Source organism: Schistocerca cancellata, chromosome 2 (assembly GCF_023864275.1).
Source record: "Schistocerca cancellata isolate TAMUIC-IGC-003103 chromosome 2, iqSchCanc2.1, whole genome shotgun sequence".
Taxonomy (NCBI): domain Eukaryota; kingdom Metazoa; phylum Arthropoda; class Insecta; order Orthoptera; family Acrididae; genus Schistocerca; species Schistocerca cancellata.
Window position 1 is genome coordinate 552,957,252 of NC_064627.1, and position 24,835 is coordinate 552,982,086.

The following is a 24,835-nucleotide window of genomic DNA, read 5'->3' on the forward strand; positions in this document are numbered from 1 at the left end:
TGTAATTTGTTACAATAAATTGTGGTATTTTTATGTCGAAAAGTTTCTGAGATGGAAACCAAAAGCTGTGCTAACATGGCAACACATCACACACAGAAAATTTGCAACATTTGTCTACAGTACAGATCTGTAGCATGTCTAGAGAAATATTCTAGATGTTATTGCATCCTGATACATCGGGTGTACTACAAAATATACTGCATGACAAACATCAAGATCAAAAACATACACATAGAAAGTTGACTTAATATTTCATACATACCACTTATGAGACGTTAAAATACACATTAAAAGTTTAGAAGTTTCGTAAAATAATACAGCTAAAAGATACGCATTATAGCATAGAAAAGAGGTGTGTAAATAGAAGTGAAATAAGCGAGCAAAATATCTTGGTAGATTTATTACTTAAAGTATGCTAATAGGCATTGCAGCATTTAGAAACTATGTGCATTCATTGCTCTCTACCTGGCATCAACAGTCTTCACATAGAACTTATTATTAGGAAGGTATTAATACTTCAGCATACTTCAAATTCACCCTGAATAGAATCTCAACTAGAAGTCTAATAACTTTCAAGAAGACCACTCTTATCAAAAAGTGGTGTCAAATATTGAGCAAATGCCAAATATTCAGGGTTTGTGAAGCATTTCTGTAACAGCTTCTCTGCGTTAGCTGCATAGCTGGGTGACGATGTATCGAGGTCGAAATCGACTGCCTCTAGGTTGAGCATGACAGGCAGCAAGTTGTAGGTGCAGAAGACTCCTACCAACGCCAGCTGTTGCATCTCTCTCCTCAGCTGCTCCAACGGGTAGGCGTCCGCCTGCTGCTGCAGCCCCAGGGCTCGCAACGTGTGCTGCAGGGTGCTGTGGTACTCGGACAGCAGCAGGTCCTTGTGCTGCTGCAGCACTTCCAGGCTGGTGCTCGAGTGCAAAAAGTACTGCAGGTCCTCCGCTGGAGACCCGATGTGGGCTCCCTGTATAAATAGTCCAATAAGTACAAAATGTCGAACACAAACGAAATATTAGCTTTTCTATGCTGACAGGATAGTTCCAGCAGATTTATACGACGGAAGTACTAGCACTGAAACATTTGAGGTGAGCAAGGCAAGACCATACTTTATGTTGAAAAGGTGCGCATTCTGGGTTCAGTTCTAAGGAGTTTTTTACAGTCCTCCCCTCACCCCCAATATAACTTTGTTGCACTCCCAAATTTTAACATACTACAGATTCTTATGATTATAATAATAATAAACTAAATGTAAAACTATTCAACATAATGTTATTAATAGTAATTTATTCATATCACTGCTTAGTATATCACTTTTGTACAACAAGTTACCATTCAGAGAAATACATTGCTTGAAAACAATTCGTCCAAAAAGTTTATGAGGGTGTTTGTTGTGTAAATGATTTAGAAACTATAGTGTGTCTCAGACCTTTCGGGTCAAACTGAAAGAGGTTATAGAGGCTCCAAACCCAAATGCATTGAGATAGGGAACCCGTGGTCGGAAAAGCGTATTTATTGGGTTATGGACATGCAATACGCAACAGAAATGTACGTGTAGCTCATTGTAACTATTCAAAGTGACAACCTCCAGTCTCAATGCATGCATTCAACCGCACATATAGTTCTGCTGCACTCTTTCAAAGATCCCTGCTGTCTGTTGTCCCAAGTGAGAGGGAGCTTGGTCACTAGCAAGAAGATCTTAATCCGTTTCTAAAGGTTTCCATACGCCAACGTCTTGTCGTAACTCCAGAGGAGAAAGTCCAGATGTGCAAGATCCAACGAGCATGCTGGCCATGAGGTAGGATCTCCCCTTCCAATCCAGCAATGAGAGTACATGTTGTTCAAGTGCTCACTGGTATTAATATCGAAATGAGCTGGAACACCGTCGTGTTGAAACCAAATCCGTTCACAGACAACAAGTGTACCATCTCCAAGAACTCTGGCAGCACATTTTCCAGGAACGCCGAGTAATGTGGAGCACTCAAACGGGGAGGCAGAAAATATGGATCTATTCCTGTGAATTATTATGGGTGGAGGTCACACTCAACAACCGAGCTAGGTTAATAGTTGGCTCCTTTTACCGACCTCCCGACTCAGCAGCAATAGTGGCAGAACAACTGAGAGAAAATTTGGAATACATTTCACATAAATTTTCTCAGCATGTTACAGTCTTAGGTGGAGATTTCAATTTACCAGGTATAGACTGGGACACTGGGGGATGTTTAGGACGGGTGGTAGGGACAGAGCATCGAGTGACATTATACTGAGCGCACTATCCGAAAATTATCTCGAGCAATTAAACGGAGAACCGACTCGTGGAAATAACATCTTGGACCTACTGATAACAAACAGACCCGAACTTTTCGACTCTGTAAGTGTAGAACAAGGAATCAGTGATCATAAGGCCGTTGCAGCATCCCTGAATATGGAAGTAAATAGGAATATAAAAAAGGGAGGAAGGTTTATCTGTTTAGCAAGAGTAATAGAAGGCAGATTTCAGACTACCTAACAGATCAAAACGAAAATTTCTGTTCCGACACTGAAAATGTTGAGTGTTTATGGAAAAAGTTCAAGGCAATCGTAAAATGCGTTTTAGACAGATACGTGTCGAGTAAAACTGTGAGGGACGGCAAAAACCCACCGTGGTTCAACAACAAAGTTAGGAAACTACTGCGAAAGCAAAGAGAGCTTCACTCCAAGTTTAAACGCAGCCAAACCCTCTCAGACAAACAGAAGCTAAACGATGTCAAAGTTAGCGTAAGGAGGGCTATGCGTGAAGCGTTCAGTGAATTCTAAAGTAAAGTTCTATGTACCGACTTGACAGAAAATCCCAGGAAGTTCTGGTCTTACGTTAAATCAGTAAATGGCTCGAAACAGCAGATCCAGACACTCCGGGATGATGATGGCATTGAAACAGAGGATTACACGCGTAAAGCTGAAATACTAAACACCTTTTTCCAAAGCTGTTTCACAGAGGAAGACCGCACGGCAGTTCCTTCTCTAAATCCTCGCACAAACGAAAAAAATGGCTGACATCGAAATAAGTGTCCAAGGAATAGAAAAGCAACTGGAATCACTCAACAGAGGAAAGTCCACTGGAGCTGACGGGATACCAATTCGATTCTACACAGAGTACGCAAAAGAACATGCCCCCTCCTAACAGCCGTGTACCGCAAGTCTCTAGAGGAACGGAAGGTTCCAAATGATTGGAAAAGAGCACAGGTAGTCCCAGTCTTCAAGAAGGGTCGTCGAGCAGATGCACAAAACTATAGACCTATATCTCTGGCGTCGATCTGTTGTAGAATTTTAGAACATGTTTTTTGCTCGCGTATCATGTCGTTTTTGGAAACCCAGAATCTACTCTGTAGGAATCAACATGGATTCCGGAAACAGCGATCGTGTGAGACCCAACTCGCTTTATTTGTTCATGAGACCCAGAAAATATTAGATACAGGCTCCCAGGTAGATGCTATTTTCCTTGACTTCCGGAAGGCATTCGATACAGTTCCGCACTGTCGCCTGATAAACAAAGTAAGAGCCTACGGAATATCAGACAAGCTGTGTGGCTGAATTGAAGAGTTTTTAGCAAACAGAACACAGCATGTTGTTATCAATGGAGAGTCGTCTACAGGCGTTAAGGTAACCTCTGGCGTGCCACAGGGGAGTGTTACGGGATCATTGCTTTTCACAATATATATAAATGACCTAGTAGATAGTGTCGGAAGTTCCATGCGGCTTTTCGCGGATGATGCTGTAGTATACAGAGAAGTTGCAGCATTAGAAAATTGTAGCGAAATGCAGGAAGATCTGCAGCGGATAGGCACTTGGTGCAGGGAGTGGCAACTGACCCTTAACATAGATAAATGTAATGTATTGCGAATACATAGAAAGAAGAATCCTTTATTGTATGATTATATGATAGCGGAACAAACACTGATAGCAGTTACTTCTGTAAAATATCTGGGAGTATGCATGCGGAACGATTTGAAGTGGAATGATCACATAAAATTAATTGTTGGTAAGGCGGGTACCAGGTTGAGATTCATTGGGAGAGTCCTTAGAAAATGTAGTCCATCAACAAATGACGTGGCTTACAAAACACTCGTTCGACCTATACTTGAGTATTGCTCATCTGTATGGGATCCGTACCAGATCGGGTTGACGGAGGAGATAGAGAAGATCCAAAGAAGAGCGGCGCGTTTCGTCACAGGGTTATTTGGTAACCGTGATAGCGTTATGGAGATGTTTAGCAAACTCAAGTGGCAGACTCTGCAAGAGAGGCGCTCTGCATCGCGGTGTAGCTTGCTCGCCAGGTTTCGAGAGGGTGCGTTTCTGGATGAGGTATCGAATATATTGCTTCCCCCTACTTATACCTCCCAAGGAGATCACGAATGTAAAATTAGAGAGATTCGATCGCGCACGGAGGCTTTCAGACAGTCGTTCTTCCTGCGAACCATACGCGACTGGAACAGAAAAGGGAGGTATTGACAGTGGCACGTAAAGTGCCCTTCGCCACACACCGTTGGGTGGCTTGCGGAGTATAAATGTAGATGTAGATGTAGATCTTGGATAATGCCCGCTCGTACACTGACAGCGAATCGTTGTTGGCATCCACCGATATGAAGTGACGCGCGGATTTTCCTCGCTATAGACATGGCTGCCGGCCGTGGTGGTCTAGCGGTTCTGGCGCTGCAGTCCGGAACCGCGGGACTGCTACGGTCGCAGGTTCGAATCCTGCCTCGGGCAAGGGTGTGTGTGATGTCCTTAGGTTAGTTAGGTTTAAGTAGTTCTAAGTTCTAAGGGACTTATGACCTAAGATGTTGAGTCCCATAGTGCTCAGAGCCATTTGAACCATTTTTGAAGACATGGCTGTTCCGGCTGTTGAAAACACCGTCACGGGTGAATAAGGCCTCATTCGTGAACAACACAAACTGTATGAAGTTCAGCGCTACAGTGGATAATGCACTGGCAAATGTAAACTCTGGGATAAAAACCTGTTGGTTTCAGCGCTTGTACACGTTCCTTATGATGGGGTGTAAGACCTGTTCCATCAGTACTCTCTACATTGTATGCTTCGAAGTGTGTGTGTCACTGGCAAGTTGTCGGGTATTCATTGCTCCCTGTTTGGACACACAATTTGACATCACCGCCTCGCAGTCTGATGTTTGAACATCCCTTTGATGGGAACCTAAGTCGGTTCTGTGTGCTGTGAACGGCCCCAGCTTTCGTAAGTTGGTATCCACGGAGATAAACTTCTTCCAGTTAGGATTACGCCTATTGGTAATGTGTTCTCTTTACATTCCTGCTGCTTTACGGCAGCTATAACCAGCAGAACCCTTCATTAAATGCACGTCTCCCAATTCTCGTGTCGAGTAACGTTTCATCTTTGACTATGCGTCATGCACTGGACATAGTAACACACCTCACCATGGACACATCACACACAAGCTTTCTGATGCGATGGAAAATTGACGACAGGGATAGCGTGGTTGGTGCAGCACAGATTAACACACCGGTCGTCACATGACACACGTGCTATGACCTAAGTTGTGTACTGTATGTCTTTATGCTGGTCACGGGTGTACGATGTTTATCACCCGCTGCCTATTTCAGTGTACAAAAGACACCCGGAATCTTTACGAGAGTTAGGCAGAACTGCATGCGCCGTTGCAGTACACGCATTGAGACTGGCGGTCATTGCTTTGAACAATTACTGTCAGCTACGCTGTTATGTGGTGTGCGCTGTGTATGTCCATAACAGAATAAGTATGCATTTCCGAGCACTTGTTCCCTATCTCAATATAATCGGTTGAGGACACACTATCAATTGTTTCAATTAGATCCAAGAGGTTTGAGACTTCCTGTATAATAGCGACAATCCCTCACAATCTAGACGTGAAAATTTACACGAAGTAAAATCGAAATATCTAATTAGTAATTACCATTATCAGTATTTCACGTAGTACTGCAACTGTAAACACATTTCTACAGACTGTGGATACGGGAGTTTGTAAATTTTTTTTTCGGTCGCTCCAGCCTATATTTGGGAATTCAGTTTTCATGTTGCTGATCTTTCCTTAGTGGAGAGTTCTTTCCATTTCCGTCCTCGCTTACTCAACTTCTTGTGGACTGCCATTCTTACCAGTGTACTCCCTAACCGTGTGGGATTTGTCGACAGCAGATGAAGTCTGTACGTGAATGAGCGTCTTGTCCTGATGATCCAAGTGACAAAACATGTAAGTATTGTCTTTCTGATTTCTTGATGTTAATTGTCGTGAAGACTTGTTATAGATCGAAGGAGGTTATAAAGATGTGGCGAATTGTGGGTGCCGAATGTTTTCCAGTCATGCTCAAACCTAAGCGCAAACAGCCCGTAGTCGGCCCATGGAACACACACCGGCAGTAGTCATACGCAATGTGTGTGAATCGTAAAAAAGCGTAAGCAGCGCTGCTCCTTTGTTCAAATCTGATGGTTACCGGAAATTTAGTATGGCTCTATGGCATTATGGTTTTGGTCACGGCCTAGTGAATTTTCCTGACTGTGGGCTATTTTGAGATGGAGCACAGTCGAGTTGTCGCACTGTGGTAAGTTATCTCTAGAGCTTGCCTTCCATCTACGAAGGAAAGGTTGTCGAGTTACACTAATGGAAAAAAAATCACAGCACCAAGAAGGAGTGGTGCGACATAAACGAAAGTTGGTAGGCGTGTTTCTGCATCTGAAACATGACGTCTACTCATATTTCGCGCCAGTCGCATAAGAGTGGCGCTAGTAGCACCAGTAAGAGGATGCAAATCAGGTTTGCATAAAATACACGCTATATCAACACCTCATTAAGTTTGAACAAGATCGTGCAGTAGGGCTACAAGAAGGTGGATGTTGCTGATGCGAAAAAACTCGTCAGAAATGTAGCAACTGTACGTGATTGCTGGCAGCGGTGGTCACGAGAATGTACGCCTGCAAGAAGAGCGGGTCCAGATGGCCATGTGACACTACCGAGAAGGAAGACCATCCTGTTTGGTGTATGTCTCTGTCGCATCGCACAGCATCTTTGCGAGAGTGCGGCAGAACTGCATGTACACAGTGACACACGTCACCGTGGACACATCACACACAAGCTTTCTGAGGCAATGGACAACTGACGACAGGGACTGTCATAAATAGGTTACTTGATGGACAGCTCCTAGCCAGACTCGATGTAAATGTGCATTCCACTAACTCTAAAACACCACCATCTCCGACTTCAGCGCTGTGTCAATCAAGAGCTCATTGGAGAGAAAGATGGAGGTTTTTGTGTTTTCTCGTGAAAGCTGGTTCTATCTTGGGGACAATGATGGCCGTGTCTTGGTCAGAAGGGAGCCAGTTGAGGCCTTGCAACCAACCTATCTATGTGCTAGACACACTGGACTTACACCTTGAATTATGGTCTGTAGTGCGACTTCATATGACAGCAGGACCATTCTCGTGGGTCTTCCATTCAACCTGACTGTAAATTTGTACTTCAGTCTGGTGATTGGATCTGTTCTGCTGCAATTCGTGAACAGAATTCCAGGGGGCGTTTTCCAATAAGATAACGCTCACCCACGTAACTCTCTTGTAGCCCAACATAATGTACAGGGTGTCAACATGTTACCTTGACCTGCTCGATCACTAGGTAAGTTTCCAGTTGAGCACATATGGGACATCATTGGACGACAACTCCAGCATCATTCACAACCGGCATTAATCGTCCCTGTATCGACCGACCAAGCGCAACAGGCATCGAACTCTGTCCCACAAATTGACATCAAGCACCTCTACAACACAATGCATGTACGTCTGCCTGCTTACATTCAACATTCTGATGGTTACACCGGTTATTAATATACCAGCATTTCACATTTGCAATGACTTATCTCGCACTTAGATAACCTGTGGTCTTGTAATGTTAACCACATAAATGTTTAACCTGGACAAATGTATTCCGCAAATTTATTACTCTAAATTAATTATATTTTTTTGGAATTGTGATTTTTTTCCGTCCGTGTATTTTCCAATAAGTTTCTGAACTTAGATCGGTTCCCAAAAATTTTTGGTGAGATTATTTAATTCTGTTAAGTGTTGAACGAAGGTAGAGTTCTCGGTCAGTTTAAACTTACTTAATTGGTAATATTGGGTTGGTAAAGCCTTAAATGATTGTTACATGGTCATTGGCAGTTTGATGTGTGTTTGAAGTATGAATTTTGAATCGACATTAGGCTCGACTGTGTTCCGGCCTGTACTGTTGCCTGTGCAGAAGCATCTCGAGTGAGGATGGTTGCTGTTTCCCATGGTGAATGGTGCATGCCTTGAATAGATTTGAGTACATAGATACGACGTAAGACCTCATTTTGTTGTTTTCCCGTAAGTATCCAGGAATTTTAGAATTGTTAGCAAGCTCTAATTGCCTTTAGCTCGACAAAGAAAGGAAAACTAACGAATGCCTCATTTCATTATTGACGTTAAGCAGCCATCAAACGGGACAGCGTTCAGTGCTACTTTCACTTAATGGGAGGCTGAATCTGATATCCGCCCACTTCTGTGACAAGTGATAGGACACAGCGTTACTTAGGCGCCGACGCCTGAGGTGGTAAAGCCTTGCATAAACAATTAATTGATTACAACAGAGTGCATTCCTACCTGACATAAGGAATAATGCTAATTTCGTTAAATGTTGAAATAATTGCAGACTTGTCATTATTTAGTCTACTGGTGTATTTAAGAGCCCTTTCGGTCAAAAGGAAACGATAAAAGTCAAAATCATATAAAAAGAATTTAAAAATAAAGTTATTGATTTTTCGGAAGTAAAGCTAGAAGAAAGGGAGAAATCGTTACAGTAAGGAGTAAATCTCGAAAACAGTAACTTTACTCAAAACACAAATATAACTTTTTCAAGTGGACATTCAAAGGATTAACGGAAGGTGTTACAAAGACAGAGGTCATCACTAGCATAAATAAAATTTAAAAGAGTTAAACAGTGAGGAAGCGAATGAGAGGAAGTTATATTCGGATATTACATTTATACAAAAAAGGACTTAATGGACAAGAAGGTACTGAATGTCTTAATTTATTCAAAAGCACCGTTCAATATGCATTTTCAGAGCAGGGTCTTAAGGGATGGGAAAGACCCGTCATGCTTTCATAGCCGTGTGAGAAAACTGCTATGTAAATTTTATGTTTTTGCAGAACGAAAATCTCCTCTATAAGAATCAACATGGATTCCGAAAATAGAGATCTTGCAAAAATCATCTATCTGTTTACCAATGAGATCCACAGCTATAGGCACCGGCGCTGAGGTTGAATCCGTGTTCCTCGATGTCAGCCAAGTGGAAAAAAATACAAGCTTGCCGAGGATTGGATCAGATTGCGACTTGATTCGGGAGAACTCAAAGACTAGCTGGCAAATAAAGTTGAACGATGTCAAAATGAGCGTGATATGATCAATGAGAGAAGTGCTCAGTGACTTTGAAGGAAAATTTTGTCATCCGACCTCACTAAAAATCCTAAGAGGTTTTGGTCTTACGTAAAATGAGTAAGCGATTCCAAATCATCCATTCAGTTACTCAGCGACAATAAAGGCACCGAAACGGAAAACGATAGAGAGAATATCGAAATAGTAAATTTGGTCATCCGAAATTGTTTCACAAGGGAATATCGTGACGCAGTCCCTCCTTTCAATCATCGTAAGAACTTCGACGTTGTGGATATTGAGATAACTCATCGCATAATAGAAAAACAACTATAATCGCTTAGTAGTGATAAGGCATATCCACAACATGAGATATGTATAAGATTCTGCAAAGATTATGCAAACGAACTTGCTCCACCCGTAGCAGTAATTTATTGTAGGTCACTATAGCAACAAAGGGTACCTAGTGACTTAAAAAATTGCAGGTTACTCCCGTTTTCAAGAAGGCTCGTAGGACAGATGTACATAATTATATGCCTATTCCGTTGTCAGCGCCAACCAGCCTGGATGTGGCTTTTAGGCGGCTTTCCACATCCCACTAGGTGGATACCGGGCTGGTCCCCACGTTCCGCCTCAGTTACACGATTCGCAGACATTTGAAAACGTACGCACTGTTTCATGGCTTACACTAGACGCAGACAGCTGGGGTACACTAGTTCTGTCCTGAGGTGTTAGGGGGAGGAGGGGGGCGGGAGAGGGGGGGGTTGACAGGAAAGGCATCCGGGCACCATTTGCAACAAAAATAAACACCGCCAAATCCATGTCCGCGTTGACGGGGGACAAAGGTCCAAAGAAAATGGTGATGATGATGATCGTTGTCACCAATCTGTTGTAGAATTGTGGAACATACTTCATGCTCAAGAGTCATAATGTTTTAGGAGAACGAATATCTCCCTTACAAAAATCAGCGTGGATTCCGCAAACAGACATCTTGCGAAAATCCGCCCGCTCTGTTCCTCCATGATATCCCCAGCGTTGTACCCATCGGCCCTCAGACTGATGCCTGTTCCTGGCCGTCAGGAAGACATCTGACGCTGTCCCGCACTGTCGCTTAGTGAAAAAAATACGAGCTTGCTGAGTATCTGACCAGATCTGCTACTGGATGCGAGTACATTCTTGAAGACAGAAATCAATAGTCTGCTCTTAACGGAACAAAATCTACAGATGTAAAGATAATTTTGGGAGTACCCCAAGGAAATGTGGTCGAGCCATTACAGTTTACAATACAAATAAATGATCTAGAAGAATGAGTCGAAAGCTCTTTCATGCTGTTCGCTGATGATGCAGTAGTCTGTAAGGACGCAGCAACGCCACAACACAGTAACGATTTGCAGAACGACCCACAGATGATTGATGAGTGGTGCACAGGTGGAATGATCACAAAAAAAAACAAAGAGTACAAAAAACAGACTGAGATTCATAGAAAGAATCTTAAGGAAATGTAATTCATCCACTAAATGCCTTAAAAGGCGCTTGTTCGACCGATTCTTCAGTATTTTTCTTCACTCTGGAACCCTTACCAGTTAGGGCTGATAAAAGAGAATGAGAAGAACCAATGGAGAGCGAAGCGTTTCACACGGGAACGTTTAGTGCTCGCGAGAGTATTGCAGAGATGATCAACAAACTCCAGTGCAGATGTTACCAGAGAGGCGCTGTGCATCACGAAGAGGTTTACTATTGGAATTTCGAGAAGACAGTTTCCGGTATCAGTCGGACAACGTATTGCTTCTTCTCACGACGACAGCGAGAAAATTCGAGGAATTCTTCCCATGCGCCGTTCGCGAGTGGAACAGGTGTGGAGAACCAGTTACTGGTACCAGAAATACTCTCCGCTTGCAGAGTTCTGATTAAGATTTATATTGGTAGGAGAATATTTGTTTTTCTTTCTTTTATTTAATACAAGTATAACAAAAAACTGGCTGTAACATTATATTACCCAGAAAGGAAGCCATGAGAGGAAATAAATCTCTCTATACCTTTGGAGAAAAGAGAACCACTTGTATGAATATCAAGAGATCAGATGGAAACCCAGTTCAAAGCAAAGAAGGGAAAGCAGAAAGGTGGAAGGAATATATAGAGGGTTATACAAGGGCGATGTTCTTGAGGACAATATTATGGAAATGGAAGAGGATGTAGATGAAGATGAAATGGGAGATATGATACTGCGTGAAGAGTTGGCAGAGCACTGAAAGACCTAAGTTGAAACAAGGCCCCCGGAGTAGACAACATTCCATTAGAAATACTGACAGTCTTGGGAGAGCCAGTCCTGACAAAACTCTACCATCTGGTGAGCAAAATGTATGAGACAGGCGAAATACCCTCAGACTTCGAGAAGAATATAATAATTCCAATCCCAAAGAAAGCAGGTGTTGACAGATGTGAAAATTACCGAACTATCAGTTTAATAAATCACGGATGCAAAATACTAACACGAATTCTTTACAGACTAATGGAAAAACTGGTAGAAGCCGACCTCGGGGAAGATCAGTTTGGATTCCGTAGAAATATTGGAACACGTGATGCAATACTGACCATACGGCTTATCTTAGAAGCTAGATTAAGAAAAGGCAAACCTACATTTCTAGCACTTGTAGACTCATAAAAAGCTATTGACAATGTTGACTGGAATACTCTCTTGCAAATTCTGAAGGTGGCAAGGGTAAAATACAAGGGAGCGAAAGGCTATTTACAATTTGTACAGAAACCAGATGGCAGTTATAAGAGTCGAGGGACATGAGAAGGAAGCAGTGGTTGGGAAGGGAGTGAGACAGGGTTGTAGCCTCTCCCCGATGTTATTCAATCTGTATAATGAGCAAGCAGTAAAGGAAACAAAAGACAAATTCGAAGTAGGCATTAAAATCCATAGATAAGAAATAATAACTTTGAGGTTCGCCGATGACATTGTAATTCTGTCAGAGACAGCAAAGGACTTGAAAGAGCAGTTGAACGGAATGGCCAGTGTCTTGAAAAGAGGATATAAGACGAACATCAACAAAAGCAAAACGAGGATAATGGAATGTAGTCGAACTAAGTCGGATGATGTAGAGGGAATTAGATTAGGAAAAGAGACACTTTAAGTATTAAACGAGTTTTGCTATTTGGGTAGCAAAATAACTACTGATGGTCGAAGTAGAGAGGATATAAAATGTAGACTGGCAATAGCAAGGGAAGCGTATCTCAAGAAGAGAAATTTGTTAACATCTAGTATAGATTTAAGTGTCAAGAAGTCGTTTTTGAAAGTATTTGTATGGAATGTAACCATGTATGGAAGTGAAACATGGACGATAAATAGTTTGGACAAGAAGAGAATAGAAGCTTTCGAAATGTGGTGCTACAGAAGAATGCTGAAGATTAAATGGGTAGATCACATAACTAATGAGGAAGTGTTGAATAGAATTAGGGAGAAGACGAATTTGTGGCACAACTTGACTAGAATAAGGGATCGGTTGGTAGGACATGTTCTGAGGCATCAAGGAATTACCAATTTAGTATTGGAGGGCAGCGTGGAGGGTAAAAATCGTAGAGGGAGACCACGAGATGAATACACTAAGCAGATTCAGAAGTATGTTGGCTGCAGTACGTACTGGGAGAAGAAGCAGCTTGCACAGGACAGAGTAGCATGGACAGCTGTATCAAATCAGTCTCAGGACTGAAGACCACAACATCAACATACCACTTACGTCTCGTACAGCTACATATGAGTCATAAAATAACTGAAATTAAACATAGATGTATCAAATTATTAATACTCCTGTGAATAGTCAGAGATTCTGGCCATATAAAGTGATACGCTTAGCTGACTGTGAAGTGTCTGACAATTTAATAAACATTACCTAGAGGCCACTAGCGCGAATATTTATTATTGGCAAATATAGAGGAAAAACATTAAAAAACAATAGTTGATACATATAATCGATTCCATATTCAGAGATCGTGTAGACGTAATACAACAAAGGTGGGACATTTTATATAGTCCTTGCGCACATGGTCGTTTGCTTACATATTGTATTTACATATAAATATACACTGTTTAATAAGTGCATACCTTTCAAGTATGAGCAATTTTACTTGTTGACCGAATCGTAATTATGAATCAGATGTCGAGTTATTGCGACCAGTAGGATCGCATGTACGTATAAGAATATAAACTATGTATGGGATGAAGGGCAAAAGTAACGATAAGATCACACATATACCTTCTGCAGCAGTACACTGGCTGGAACGTTTTCCGGAGACGGTCAGGACCTAAGTTTATACACGTGGGCAATAAACTGAAAGGTATCTTGTGTTAAATATGGCTTCCGTTTTTCTTGAATTCCTCACTTAATTCGAGGCTCTCAATTTTCTTGGTTCTTTATTCTGTACATGTTACACGAGAAACTTGAAAACTGACACGTGTAAAAATTGTAAAAGATTTTACTAAAATGTATTCTTTGCCTTGATGAGTGGGGGGTCGTGACAATATGAGGTCCCTCTCTCTCCGTGGATCCTTACTTCATGTTAAGTGCTTCATTAAAAAGCAGTAAGTAGAATCCGAAGGTTGTTTCATGTACGATGCTATTCTGACCCAGGGAATCTCCACAACTGTTTAATATTATGATATTAAAATCACAGCAATGTTGCCTTCAGATGATTTATTCGCTACTTGCATTGCGTAAGTAATGCATCTTTCTCTGCTATTGCGGTACCTCACCATGTTGTCAACTTGTATTATAGTCTGCTATTTTGGCATGCTATCTACACATGACTCGAAGTGTGTAGGCTGCAGTTGTTCACGTTTGTACCATCACTGACTATAAGGTAGCAATATGACTCACTCACATATTTTGGTATGTTATTAAATCACTTTGAGGTTACTAATGTGATCAACAGAACTGTTAATGCATGACTAGTAAATCAGCTCAAGAACTAGTGATCCACGTCCAGTACCATAAAGCTCTACACTGAGTTTTGTGCCAGTCTGCTGTTGCACTCAAGAATCTGTGAAAGCCCTTTAGACATTTAGGTCGTAACTCTGTCCATTTGTTTTGCATTCGACATTAATTTCCATGTGCAGTATTTCTCCACACTTTGGGGAGCCTTATGTGAGTCCCATACCATCATAATCAACTGTCTTTGCTCACTTTGCTCATTGCTGACTTCAATACCATTCTTCTATTGATAAATGAACGTCAGAACCCGAGAAGATCGTTGGACCACAGCCATACAACCTGGAAACGCACCAGCAACTATGACATCTAATCGTAAAAGCCTTCACTGTATTGAGAAACTGTTTTCATTCCTACGGATAGGGTAATTCATGAAACTATGCCACATGGGTGCGAATATCCTCGACAATTGTTTTCCTGTCTCGGGTCACATCTCTCCAATGGAGTGGGTGTAGATTTGAGTTAGTTAATGTCGGAGAAGTCTTAGTACGTTGATTGCCTCAGGATTATTCCTTGTCTTGTGTGTGTGTATGTGTGTGTGTGTGTGTGTGTGTGTGTGTGTGTGTGTGTGTGTGTTTGTGTGCATGCGTACACGTGTTTATTACGGGAATAATGACATGTGACAACAGTCCAGAATGAGGGTGGGTCGAATTATGTGACTATGACAGAGATCCTCGAACAAAGTTGTAGAGCCCTGAAGATTTAGCTCTCAATCTGAAATATGTATCGTTATCTTGTACTGTAGATCTGTTCAGCAAAATGCTATGATTTGGCCGATATTTTCGAGTAGAAACAAGTCTTCAGTTAAACAACAAGTATTTAGTAGACCTGTCAGGTCTGAATAGATTTGGAGAGAAAAGAAATTTGTGGGGCAACCCGGCTAAAAGAAGGGATCGATTGGTGGGACACATTCTGCTACGCCAAGGGATCCAGTTTAGTACTGGAACGAAGTCTGAGGAGTAAAACTCGTAGAGAAGACCAACAGATGAATACAGAAGCAGATTCAGAAGGATGTAGGTAGCAATAGTTACTCAGAGATGAAGATGTTTGCACAGGATAGAGTAGCACGGTAGTTGCATCCAACCAGTCTTTGCACTGAAGACCACAGCAACAAGGCTTGCACCATATTTTACTTATGTTTCCAACTTATCAGTATTTCTAGGCATATAGCTCTTTTTCAAGTCAAAATAAGCATCCCAAGTTGGAAAGTAGGACACTGGATTTGCAGCAAGCGTTTCAGAATACATACAGGTTCCAAGTAAATGGAAATTTTGCAGTGAACACATGGTGTGTCGTGGGGCGATCACTCTGTTTTTAAAATAATTGAAAAGCTACGATAGCTTCAATATCGTTTACTAGATGACCGGTTTCAGCACTCTGAAGGTGTCACATAGGATCTGAAACATGTATCAACATTTATAAATGTTTACTAGATGACCGGTTTCAGCACTCTGAAGCTGCCATCATCGGATCTGAAACGTGTATTAACATTTATAAATGTTAATACATGTTTCAGATCCGATGATGGCACCTTCAGAGTGCTCAAACCGGTCATCTAGTAAACGATATTGAAGCGATCGGTTTCAGCACTCTGAAGATGTCATCATCGGATCTGAAACATGTATTAACATTTATAAATGTTAATACACGTTTCAGATCCGACGATGGCACCTTCAGAGTGCTGAAACCGGTCATCTAGTAAACATTTATAAATGTTAATACACGTTTCAGATCCGATGATGACACCTTCAGAGCGCTGAAACCGGTCATCTAGTAAACGATATTGAAGCGATCGTGGCTTTTCAATTATTTTATATGGAAATTACTTTTAGTCAGCATACAATATTTCAGTTACATAAAAGTGACGCACCTGGCTGCAAAAAAAAAAAGTTAATCACTCGAAGAGATGAATGACTTGTTTGGCAGAACCATGATTTACCTGAAAATCGTAGAAAATGACTTCAAGCTCATCCTTCAAACACCGGAACATCATGTTGTTCTTCTGGAAGTCACCATGCACCATGACAGTGAGCTTCTCATTACAGCTGGTAACAGCGTGTGTTGCTCTAGGCAGCAAGGTGTCTGCCAGCTGGAGAAACTTGTTTCGGTACCTCCAGAACCAGGGGTAGCAGTTCAGCACGTCGGCCATCTTCAGGAGGACGGTCCTGGCCTGTGACTGTAGCAAAGGGGCCTGGCTGGGGCCGAAGGTGACGGACTCTCGCAGCAGCGGCTCCACCTGGGCGTCGCGGCGCGCAGTTGGAGTGGAGGCGGCGTGGAGGCGCGCCAGGCCGCGCAGCGCAGCCAGGGAGTGCGCCAAATCCAACCCGCGAACGGAGGCGGCGCCGGGCGCCTTGCGGAATCCCGCGGCCGCCACGTCCTGCAGCAGTATACAGCCGCCTCCGCACACGCCCCAGGAGGCGGGCCCTAGCGGCCGCCACGCCCCTCCCTCGACCGCCTTCAGCGCCGCCTCCGCAGCAGGCAGCGTCCGAGAGTACAGCGCCCGCTCTCGCCGGAACAGACCCGCAGAACCGAGCCTTCCTCCGCCCCCGCCATCAGACAGCGGCGCCTTCACTATGAGGCTGGCCACAGCTCCGTGCTGGCTGAGCCCCTGAACACGTAGTGTCTCGCTCATGAATCCAGCACCGCCACCACATGCATTCTCCACCCGTACACTGTCCTCCAGGACATCAAACCCGGCCAGCCTGAAGGCGGCGACAAAGTACTTGCTGGATGCCCACTCGGGGTAGCATTCCTTTCTCGTTATCTCCAGTGCCATTTAAATGAGGTCCAAACTCTTCTACCTGCAAATGAGAAACAATAAATCAAGAACAACATTCTCAACAAACAAATGAGGCTAATAAAATTGGAAGATCTACATGGCACTTTCTGTGAAAATGGTTGTAAAGGAAGCTTATCATTACTATTGTGTAATTTGCATGACCTAGGCGCAGTGAAGGTACTGAGGAAACCGGCAGAGCCGGCTGGTATGGCCGAGCGGTTCTAGGCGCCATTTTTATTGCCATAGGGATATTCGTCGTTTTTATTTTTTGCAGAGTTTTTATTTTCAGTGTCGTTATTACTGGTGTTGTTTTTTTGTGGATTGCGTGTTCTCGGAATGAGGGAAGGGGTGATAGAGTAATTTTATTCTACAAGTGACGAATACACGAGGGCATCCTGGGGTACGAGGATGGTCCTGTTGCTGCTATACGTCTGCAATGGTCACGCAGCAGAGGTAACGGTTGTTCAGCCTCTCGAATCGGGTGTGATGCTCTCGAGACAACCGGATATGTTGCTCACTAGTCATGACTGGACACTAAAAACAACAGTGGAGATCTGGGAGATTAGAAATGAGATGTGCCGGTTGGAGGATGCCTTTCTGGGATCATATAAGGAGGCACAGGAGAATAATTTATTTAGGGAGGGCCGGCCGGTGTTGCCGAGCGGTTCTAGGCGATTCAGTCTGAAGCGCGCGATCGTTACGGTCGCAGGATCGAATCCTGCCTCGGGCATGGATGTGTGTGATGTCCTTAGGTTAGTAAGGTTTAAGTAGTCCAAAGTTCTAGGGGACTGATGACCTCAGGTGCTAGGTCCCATAGTGCTCAGAGCCATTTCAAACCATCAGAAAAGAATATCTGCAGAGGAGGGAGGAGCTCACTTGATGTACCTAAGGTCATGTTGACATGAGTACCATGATTTCCTATCCTCAAGACTCTGAACGAATTATGACCAACCTTCCTCGCTACCTCTCTTTTCCGTTATCCTATTTTCTTTTCACAAGAGACAGACCTGATGAATATCCAGTAGATAGAAATCACAATCAGTAAAGATAGTGAAGAAACCTAGAGTATGTTGTTAGTCTAGGAAGCATCACGGTTGTAGTCTCCTATTTGGCAGATCTGATGTGTGCATCAATCACAGCATGCTAAAGCAATCAAAGTTACTGATAAACTACAGAAATATAAAAGAATCAGGAGCAAGAACCAGTACTAATACTTGCATGTTTTCGAGCTTGTGAATGAAACATAAAAGAGAATGAGATTTTCACTCTGCAGCGGAGTGTGCGCTGATATGAAACTTCCTGGCAGATTAAAACTGTATGCCGGACAGAGACTCGAACTCGGGACCTTTGCCTTTCGCGGGCAAGTGCTCTACCATCTGAGCTACCGAAGCACGACTCACGGCCGGTACTCACAGCTTTACTTCTGCCCGTATCTCGTCTCCTACCTTCCAAACTTTACAGAAGCTCTCCTGCGAACCTTGCAGAACTAGCACTCCTGAAAGAAAGGATATTGCGGTGACATGGCTTAGCCACAGCCTGCGGGATGTTTCCAGAATGAGATTTTCACTCTGCAGCGGATTCCTGGCAGATTAAAACTGTGTGCTGGGCGTGAGTCGTGCTTCGGTAGCTCAGATGGTAGAGCACTTGCCCGCGAAAGGCAAAGGTCCCGAGTTCGAAACATAAAAGTTCGACAGGAAGGAAAACCAGTACTAAAGCTCCGAGACGGTAGGCGTTTATGGCCAGACATCAGGTGGATGCAAAACAATTGTACTTCATGAACGTATAAATTGGCTCCAAACCAGAGTAGAAAATGAGCAGTGAAAAAAAATGAAAGTGGGGGAGTAACTGGTGCCTGTACAGCTGCACGTGTTAGCATGCTACTTATAGGATTCAGGGAGGTGCGCGGGTCTAAGATCGAAGCCGCCTGGCAGGCTAACGACGAGGTTCAGGGTGCTCGTCACCATGGATGCGGTTTTTAGGCCGTCTCACACGTCCAACTAGACGTATACCATGCTGGTACTCACATCGGATCTCTCGTACATGATCTTCAACCATTTCGAAAACATTCTCACACTTGCACATGGGATAATAATAGACGCATACAGATGGCGTAGACAAATTCCATCCCAGGCGGAAGGGGTGGCGGCAGGTAAGACATGTGGCCACCGATTGCTGCTGACTTTGCCAAAGCCAGATTAACAGGCTGAACCCATGTAAATATGGGGTATGGCAAGGAAGAAGACGACACAACTGAAGGAAGAAAAACAATTTTCTGATACTGAGCCTCCAGAAGACGCTGTCGAAGAAACGATCACCTTTCTCCGTCTAGAATGCAAGGTTGTCATCAACAGCAATATGGTATAAATAAAAAACAATTTCTTCGTCAAAAGAAGCTTCTTGATATCAAATATTTACATAAGTGTTTGTGGATTGTAACGTCGCAAGCATACTACTACTACTACATGTAAATAAAAGGTGAACCACAGGAAAATCAATAGCCAGCCGCTGTGGGCGAGTGGTTCTAGGCGCTTCAGTCCGGAACCGAGCTGCTCCTACGGTCGCAGGTTCGAATCCTGCCTCGGGCATGGAGGTGCGCGATGCCCTTAGGTTAGTTAGGTTTAAGTAGTTCTAAGTCTAGGGGACTGATGACCACAGATGTTAAATCCCATAGTGCTTAGAGTCATTTGAACCATCTGAAAATCAATAGAGAAGAACCTGTAAGCATTTGAAATGAAATGCTACAAGAATAGGAAGATCAGAGTTCACTGCATCATCAACAACGAGGTCATTATAGATGAACCAATAACTGATTTGTAAGGGAGTGACCAGGAAGTCTGAGCTGAAGGAATCATTCAGGTAGTTGCCTCGTTTACTCCAACTGCAAACACAGTTGAATCACTAGGAAATGGCTCTGATGTTACCTGCCATCTACCATACATAGCACGATTTTTAACAAAATATTGTTACATATTTCGATACATCTGCTTTATGTTGGACTGATATTACATTGCAGCTGTACTGAAAACGAAATGCTTATTCAAAGACAGTAGTTTCGTTTGAGTCCATGACATGCTACATAACACCAAACAACAACGACAATTATAACTGGAACCCATGTTTTGGGGTGGCTAAATCACAGATGGGTGCATGTTTAACTGACCATCACAGGTGGTGTTCAAAATTACCACCGGTGGTGGCAACACACGCTTCCTGTCTAGTATGGAGTGACTGCTACACATGTGCTAGCATTTCAGCGGAGATGTCCGAGCAGGCTGCGGTAATACGTCGCTGCATGTTGTTAAGTGTAGCTGGTATGTCCTTGTAGACAGCGTCTTACAGCTTTCCACGCAGGAAAAAAATCCACAGGCATCAAATCCGGGGAATTGCCAGCCAAGATATAGGTCCTCTGCGTCCAGTCCAACGATTTGGAAACAATTCGTGAAGACATACGCCATGAGCTGTAAGTGTTGGTACCACAGGTTCCTCCTATTTTGCAGAGGAACGTCTTCTAGCATCAGTGGTGGCTGCGGTACTTGTGCACGTTCAGTGTTCCGTTTATGAAGCTGATGGTTCACTGCCCCACTCCACACGTTCACACTCCATTAATACTAACGTTCCATCTGAAGAATCCCACGGGGATTGTCAGCAGACCAATAGTGTATAGTACGGCAGTTCACCTATCGATGACTGGTAAATGTGGCTTCATCATTCAACAAGACACATGACACATCTGGAGTGTCCTGTCTTAATGTACAGCAAGTAACACGATTGCCATAATCATGTCCATGCAGTTCTTGGTGGAGAGACATGTAACAGGGATGGAACCTATGTCGATGGAGAATGCATGAATGCGTAGGACACTTGCTCACTCATGCCACTTCCTCATACGATTGCTCGGGAGGGAATAAGCGGATCAATTGCAACAGCAGCACACTGACTTCTGTTATCACTTTTTTCCTTCTGTTACGTTGTCTAGTTGTTACACTACCACTTCCACTAACTGTTTGAGAAGTTGATAAATGAATGCCGAGATGATTGAAGTCTATTGGGCCATCTTGCCGCATAACCGAACAAGAACGAACTGCGCTCCTCCTACACTCGCGATACACCACGAGTATGTCTGCTTTTTTTTGCATTGGTAAATCTCATTGTCCACTCACGAGCTACTGTTAGACTGTCACACACTAACTGACTCGCAAGTAGCAGTGCACTCAAGGAACAAACGCTATAAGCAAACGTAACAACATGGTACCAAGCAACTACGCAGACTGAATTCCACAAACAAGTGTCGGTGTGAAAACATTTCAAAATGCGGTGTAAATTTCCTAAGTACTGTTACCATCTGTCTGCTGGCTAACAATGCGAGTCCCTGACTATCAACCCATTCTGTGAAAACCTCACATCAACAGCGCTTTCTATTTTCACAATATTTGCGGTGCTAGTTTTAGATGATTCACCCTGTATACCAGCTAACTTGCAAAGACTGTGATTCAGTATACACCGGAAAGACACGTCGAAATTTCAGGACGAGATGCACAGAACATTGAAGAGCACTGAGCTGTAACAGCACACATTCTACATTTGCAGACTACCTCATCAAAAACAATCACCGCCGCAATGGCTTAGAAACAGATCTCCAAATCCTAAGACACAGTAATCATGTGCACCAATTTCTAACAATAGAAAAAAATTACCACATCCAAAAAATTACCACACAGGGAAAAAAGTTATCAGTGACAAAACAGTACTTTGTAACAAACATTATTCAACACTCTATACAAATCTCTGCACAATACAAAATAAAAACACACACTGAGAGAGAGAGAGACAGAGAATGGAAACAAACTAGATTCAGAATTCGTGATGTCAAACCAAACCAAAAGAGTAATGAAAACGACCGTTGGAAGCGCATAAGAGACGTGAGTTTGTGCAGTGTAACGTGTTTCCAAAGCTTCACACAACTTTTAGTGATGTTCATAGGTTCAGCTCGACTACACAAAGAAACATCTGACACATGAAATCAAACCTGTCATAGCTCAGGACTAGCGAAATACCATAATGATAAGGCCAAAAAACGGCATATGCCACGAATTTCACCAGAACTACAGTTCTGGCGTGGATAATAAACAAAAATTCAATGCAGACAATTTTTAATATCCCTCATGATTGCTAATAACATGGTGTACTGATTTAGATCTGTGGCTGATTTTGGTTGGCAGCCATAGGACACACACAAAGTAAAATAAGAGGTAAAGTGCATATACAGTTTAAATAGCAATAAAAATCGGATATATCATATCCTCTAACCAAACATCATATGTATGTATTTCGGGAAATAAAATTAAAAATAACACTTCGAATGTCACAAATGCAATGAAACGTGTTTGGATAATAAAGTAATAATTTGTGTACTTGCATAAAGGCAATTCATTAATAATTCATCTTTTTTAATATGTCACTATTATGGCAGTTTTGAACTACGAAACTTGGTATTTGTTTTCTCGGTCAGAAACAAAAAACATGTTTCAGCATTTCTGGAAATTCAGACGGTAACGGGATGAAATAGTGGATAAAAGATTCTCTTTTAAATAAATCATTATTAAAGAACTATTAAAGCACTTTTAAAGCTACATCTATCAGAACTGATATTTGACTTCTCAGTTTGAAATAAAAAATACATGTTTCAGTGTTTTCGAAAATTCAACCCCTAAGGGTGTAAAGCAGGGGACGAAAATTTTTTGAAAATATTTCGTTATGAAAGCAGAATTAAAAACGTGCAAAGTTATAAAGCTGTTACAATTTGTGAACTAAATCAAAGCAAGCTATTAAACAGTCACCACGAAAAATCAGCTTTGTCAGAATTGTTCAGTACACAAACGGATCTTTCAAGAATTAATTTTTCAGTGGAGGTAATATACGTTTGTAAAAATATTTTTATCGTAATTACTACTATCATTGGTGACAAAACAGGTACAATGCTTAAATGCGAATCCATATACAGGAATGTCCGTTTGAAATGAGAGAGGTCAGTGCCGTGCATAATACTGGCGCAAAGCAAGCTATTAAACAGTCACCACGAAAAATCAGCTTTGTCAGAATTGTTCAGTACACAAACGGATCTTTCAAGAATTAATTTTTCAGTGGAGGTAATATACGTTTGTAAAAATATTTTTATCGTAATTACTACTATCATTGGTGACAAAACAGGTACAATGCTTAAATGCGAATCCATATACAGGAATGTCCGTTTGAAATGAGAGAGGTCAGTGCCGTGCATAATACTGGCGCTGATAACTATAGAACCACTTATCTGATTTGTCTGTTTCTTTTTTTAACTCGCTGTATGAAATTAATTAAATCAGTTGGAACACTTTAATTACGCAGAGAGTTGCAGCAATGTAAAGGGTCACTAAATCTTTTATAGCGTGTAGATTTGCACGTGATTAATGGATGTAACAACACACACATACGACAACAGAAAAACATAAAAAAATATCTGTACAGACCAGTTTACCCGAATGAAGCAACGAGAACTAAGCTTGTAGTGAATAAGAGTGGTTCTATCACATTTCCCTCCTAAACGCCATGAACCAAACATCCTAATGAACCAAACATCCTAAATAATGGTTATTACACATAGAAATCTTCGCCTGAGTTAACAATTATTTCTCCTTCAATTGTCAAGTTACGTACGTATCGATATCAGATGTCACATAACCTTTCCCTTCCGTAGAGTTGCTTCTGTGGTAATGTTTGCTGATGACATTGCTAGCGTCACGGAAAGAGAGGAAGAGTTACAGGACCTATTGAATGGAATGAACAGTATGGTGAGTGTAAAATACGGTTTGAGAGTAAATTTATGAAACACAAAAATAATTAGAAGTAGTAGAAACGAGAACAGCGAGAAACTTAGAATCAGAACTGGGGATCACGAAGTAGACAAATTTAAAGATTCTGCTACCTAGGCAACAAAATAAGCCGTGACAGACGGGGTGGAGAGGACATGAAAAGGAGACTAGCACTGGAAAAATGGGCACTGCTGGACGAGAGAACTGTACTTGTACCAAATATAGACCTTAGTCTGAGGAAAACATTTTTGAAAATATACGTTTGGAGCACAGCTTATATGGTAGTGAGACACGGACTATGGAAAAACCGGAACAGAAGGGAATAGAAGCATTTGAGATGTAGTACTGCATAATAGTGTTCAAAAATAGTTGAACTTATCATAAAGAATGAAAAGATTCTCCGCAGAATCGGCGAATTAAGGAATATATGGGGAACACTGACAATGAGAAGGGACAGGATGATAGGACATCTGTTAACACATGAGGGAATAACTTTCGTGATTCTAGTGGAAGCTGTAGAAAGCAGAAGCCGTAGGGGAAGACAGAGATTGGGATACATCCAGCAAATAACTTAGGACGTAGGTTGTAGTGCTGCTCTGAGATGAAAAGGTTGGTACGGCCGCATAAAACTAGACGGGAAACTGATGCCCCACGTGTATCCACCCTTTCGAAAAGTCTGTTGGGTGAATTGGGATGACGCCATGTAATACAACTATTCTTGATTTATCAATATTATTCATTATGGTTAATATTGACTAATATTGTCTGTAACTTAAATTCCAGTCTAGT

At 42.3% G+C, this 24,835-nt stretch overlaps 1 protein-coding gene across 1 annotated transcript; it reads right to left on the minus strand.

Moving 5' to 3' along the window:
• Window positions 1-307: 307 nt before the first annotated feature.
• LOC126146760 (uncharacterized) lies at window positions 308-16,522 on the minus strand. Its single transcript, XM_049915643.1, has 2 exons — window positions 16,359-16,522; window positions 308-973 (listed from the first exon to the last, which is right to left on the minus strand). The coding sequence occupies exons 1-2, from the start codon at window positions 16,440-16,442 to the stop codon at window positions 563-565; spliced, it is 495 nt and encodes a 164-aa protein (XP_049771600.1). The 5' UTR covers window positions 16,443-16,522; the 3' UTR covers window positions 308-562.
• Between the last annotated feature and the right edge of the window lie 8,313 nt (window positions 16,523-24,835).

Bases quoted from the DNA above. Each gene is read 5' to 3' on its own strand.
- LOC126146760 (XM_049915643.1), bottom strand. From the start codon at position 16,442: ATGGTGCATGGTGACTTCCAGAAGAACAACATGATGTTCCGGTGTTTG. The intron at 974-16,358 runs GTAAATCATGGT...CTATTTATACAG, and splicing joins TCATTTTCTACGATTTTCAG to GGAGCCCACATCGGGTCTCC.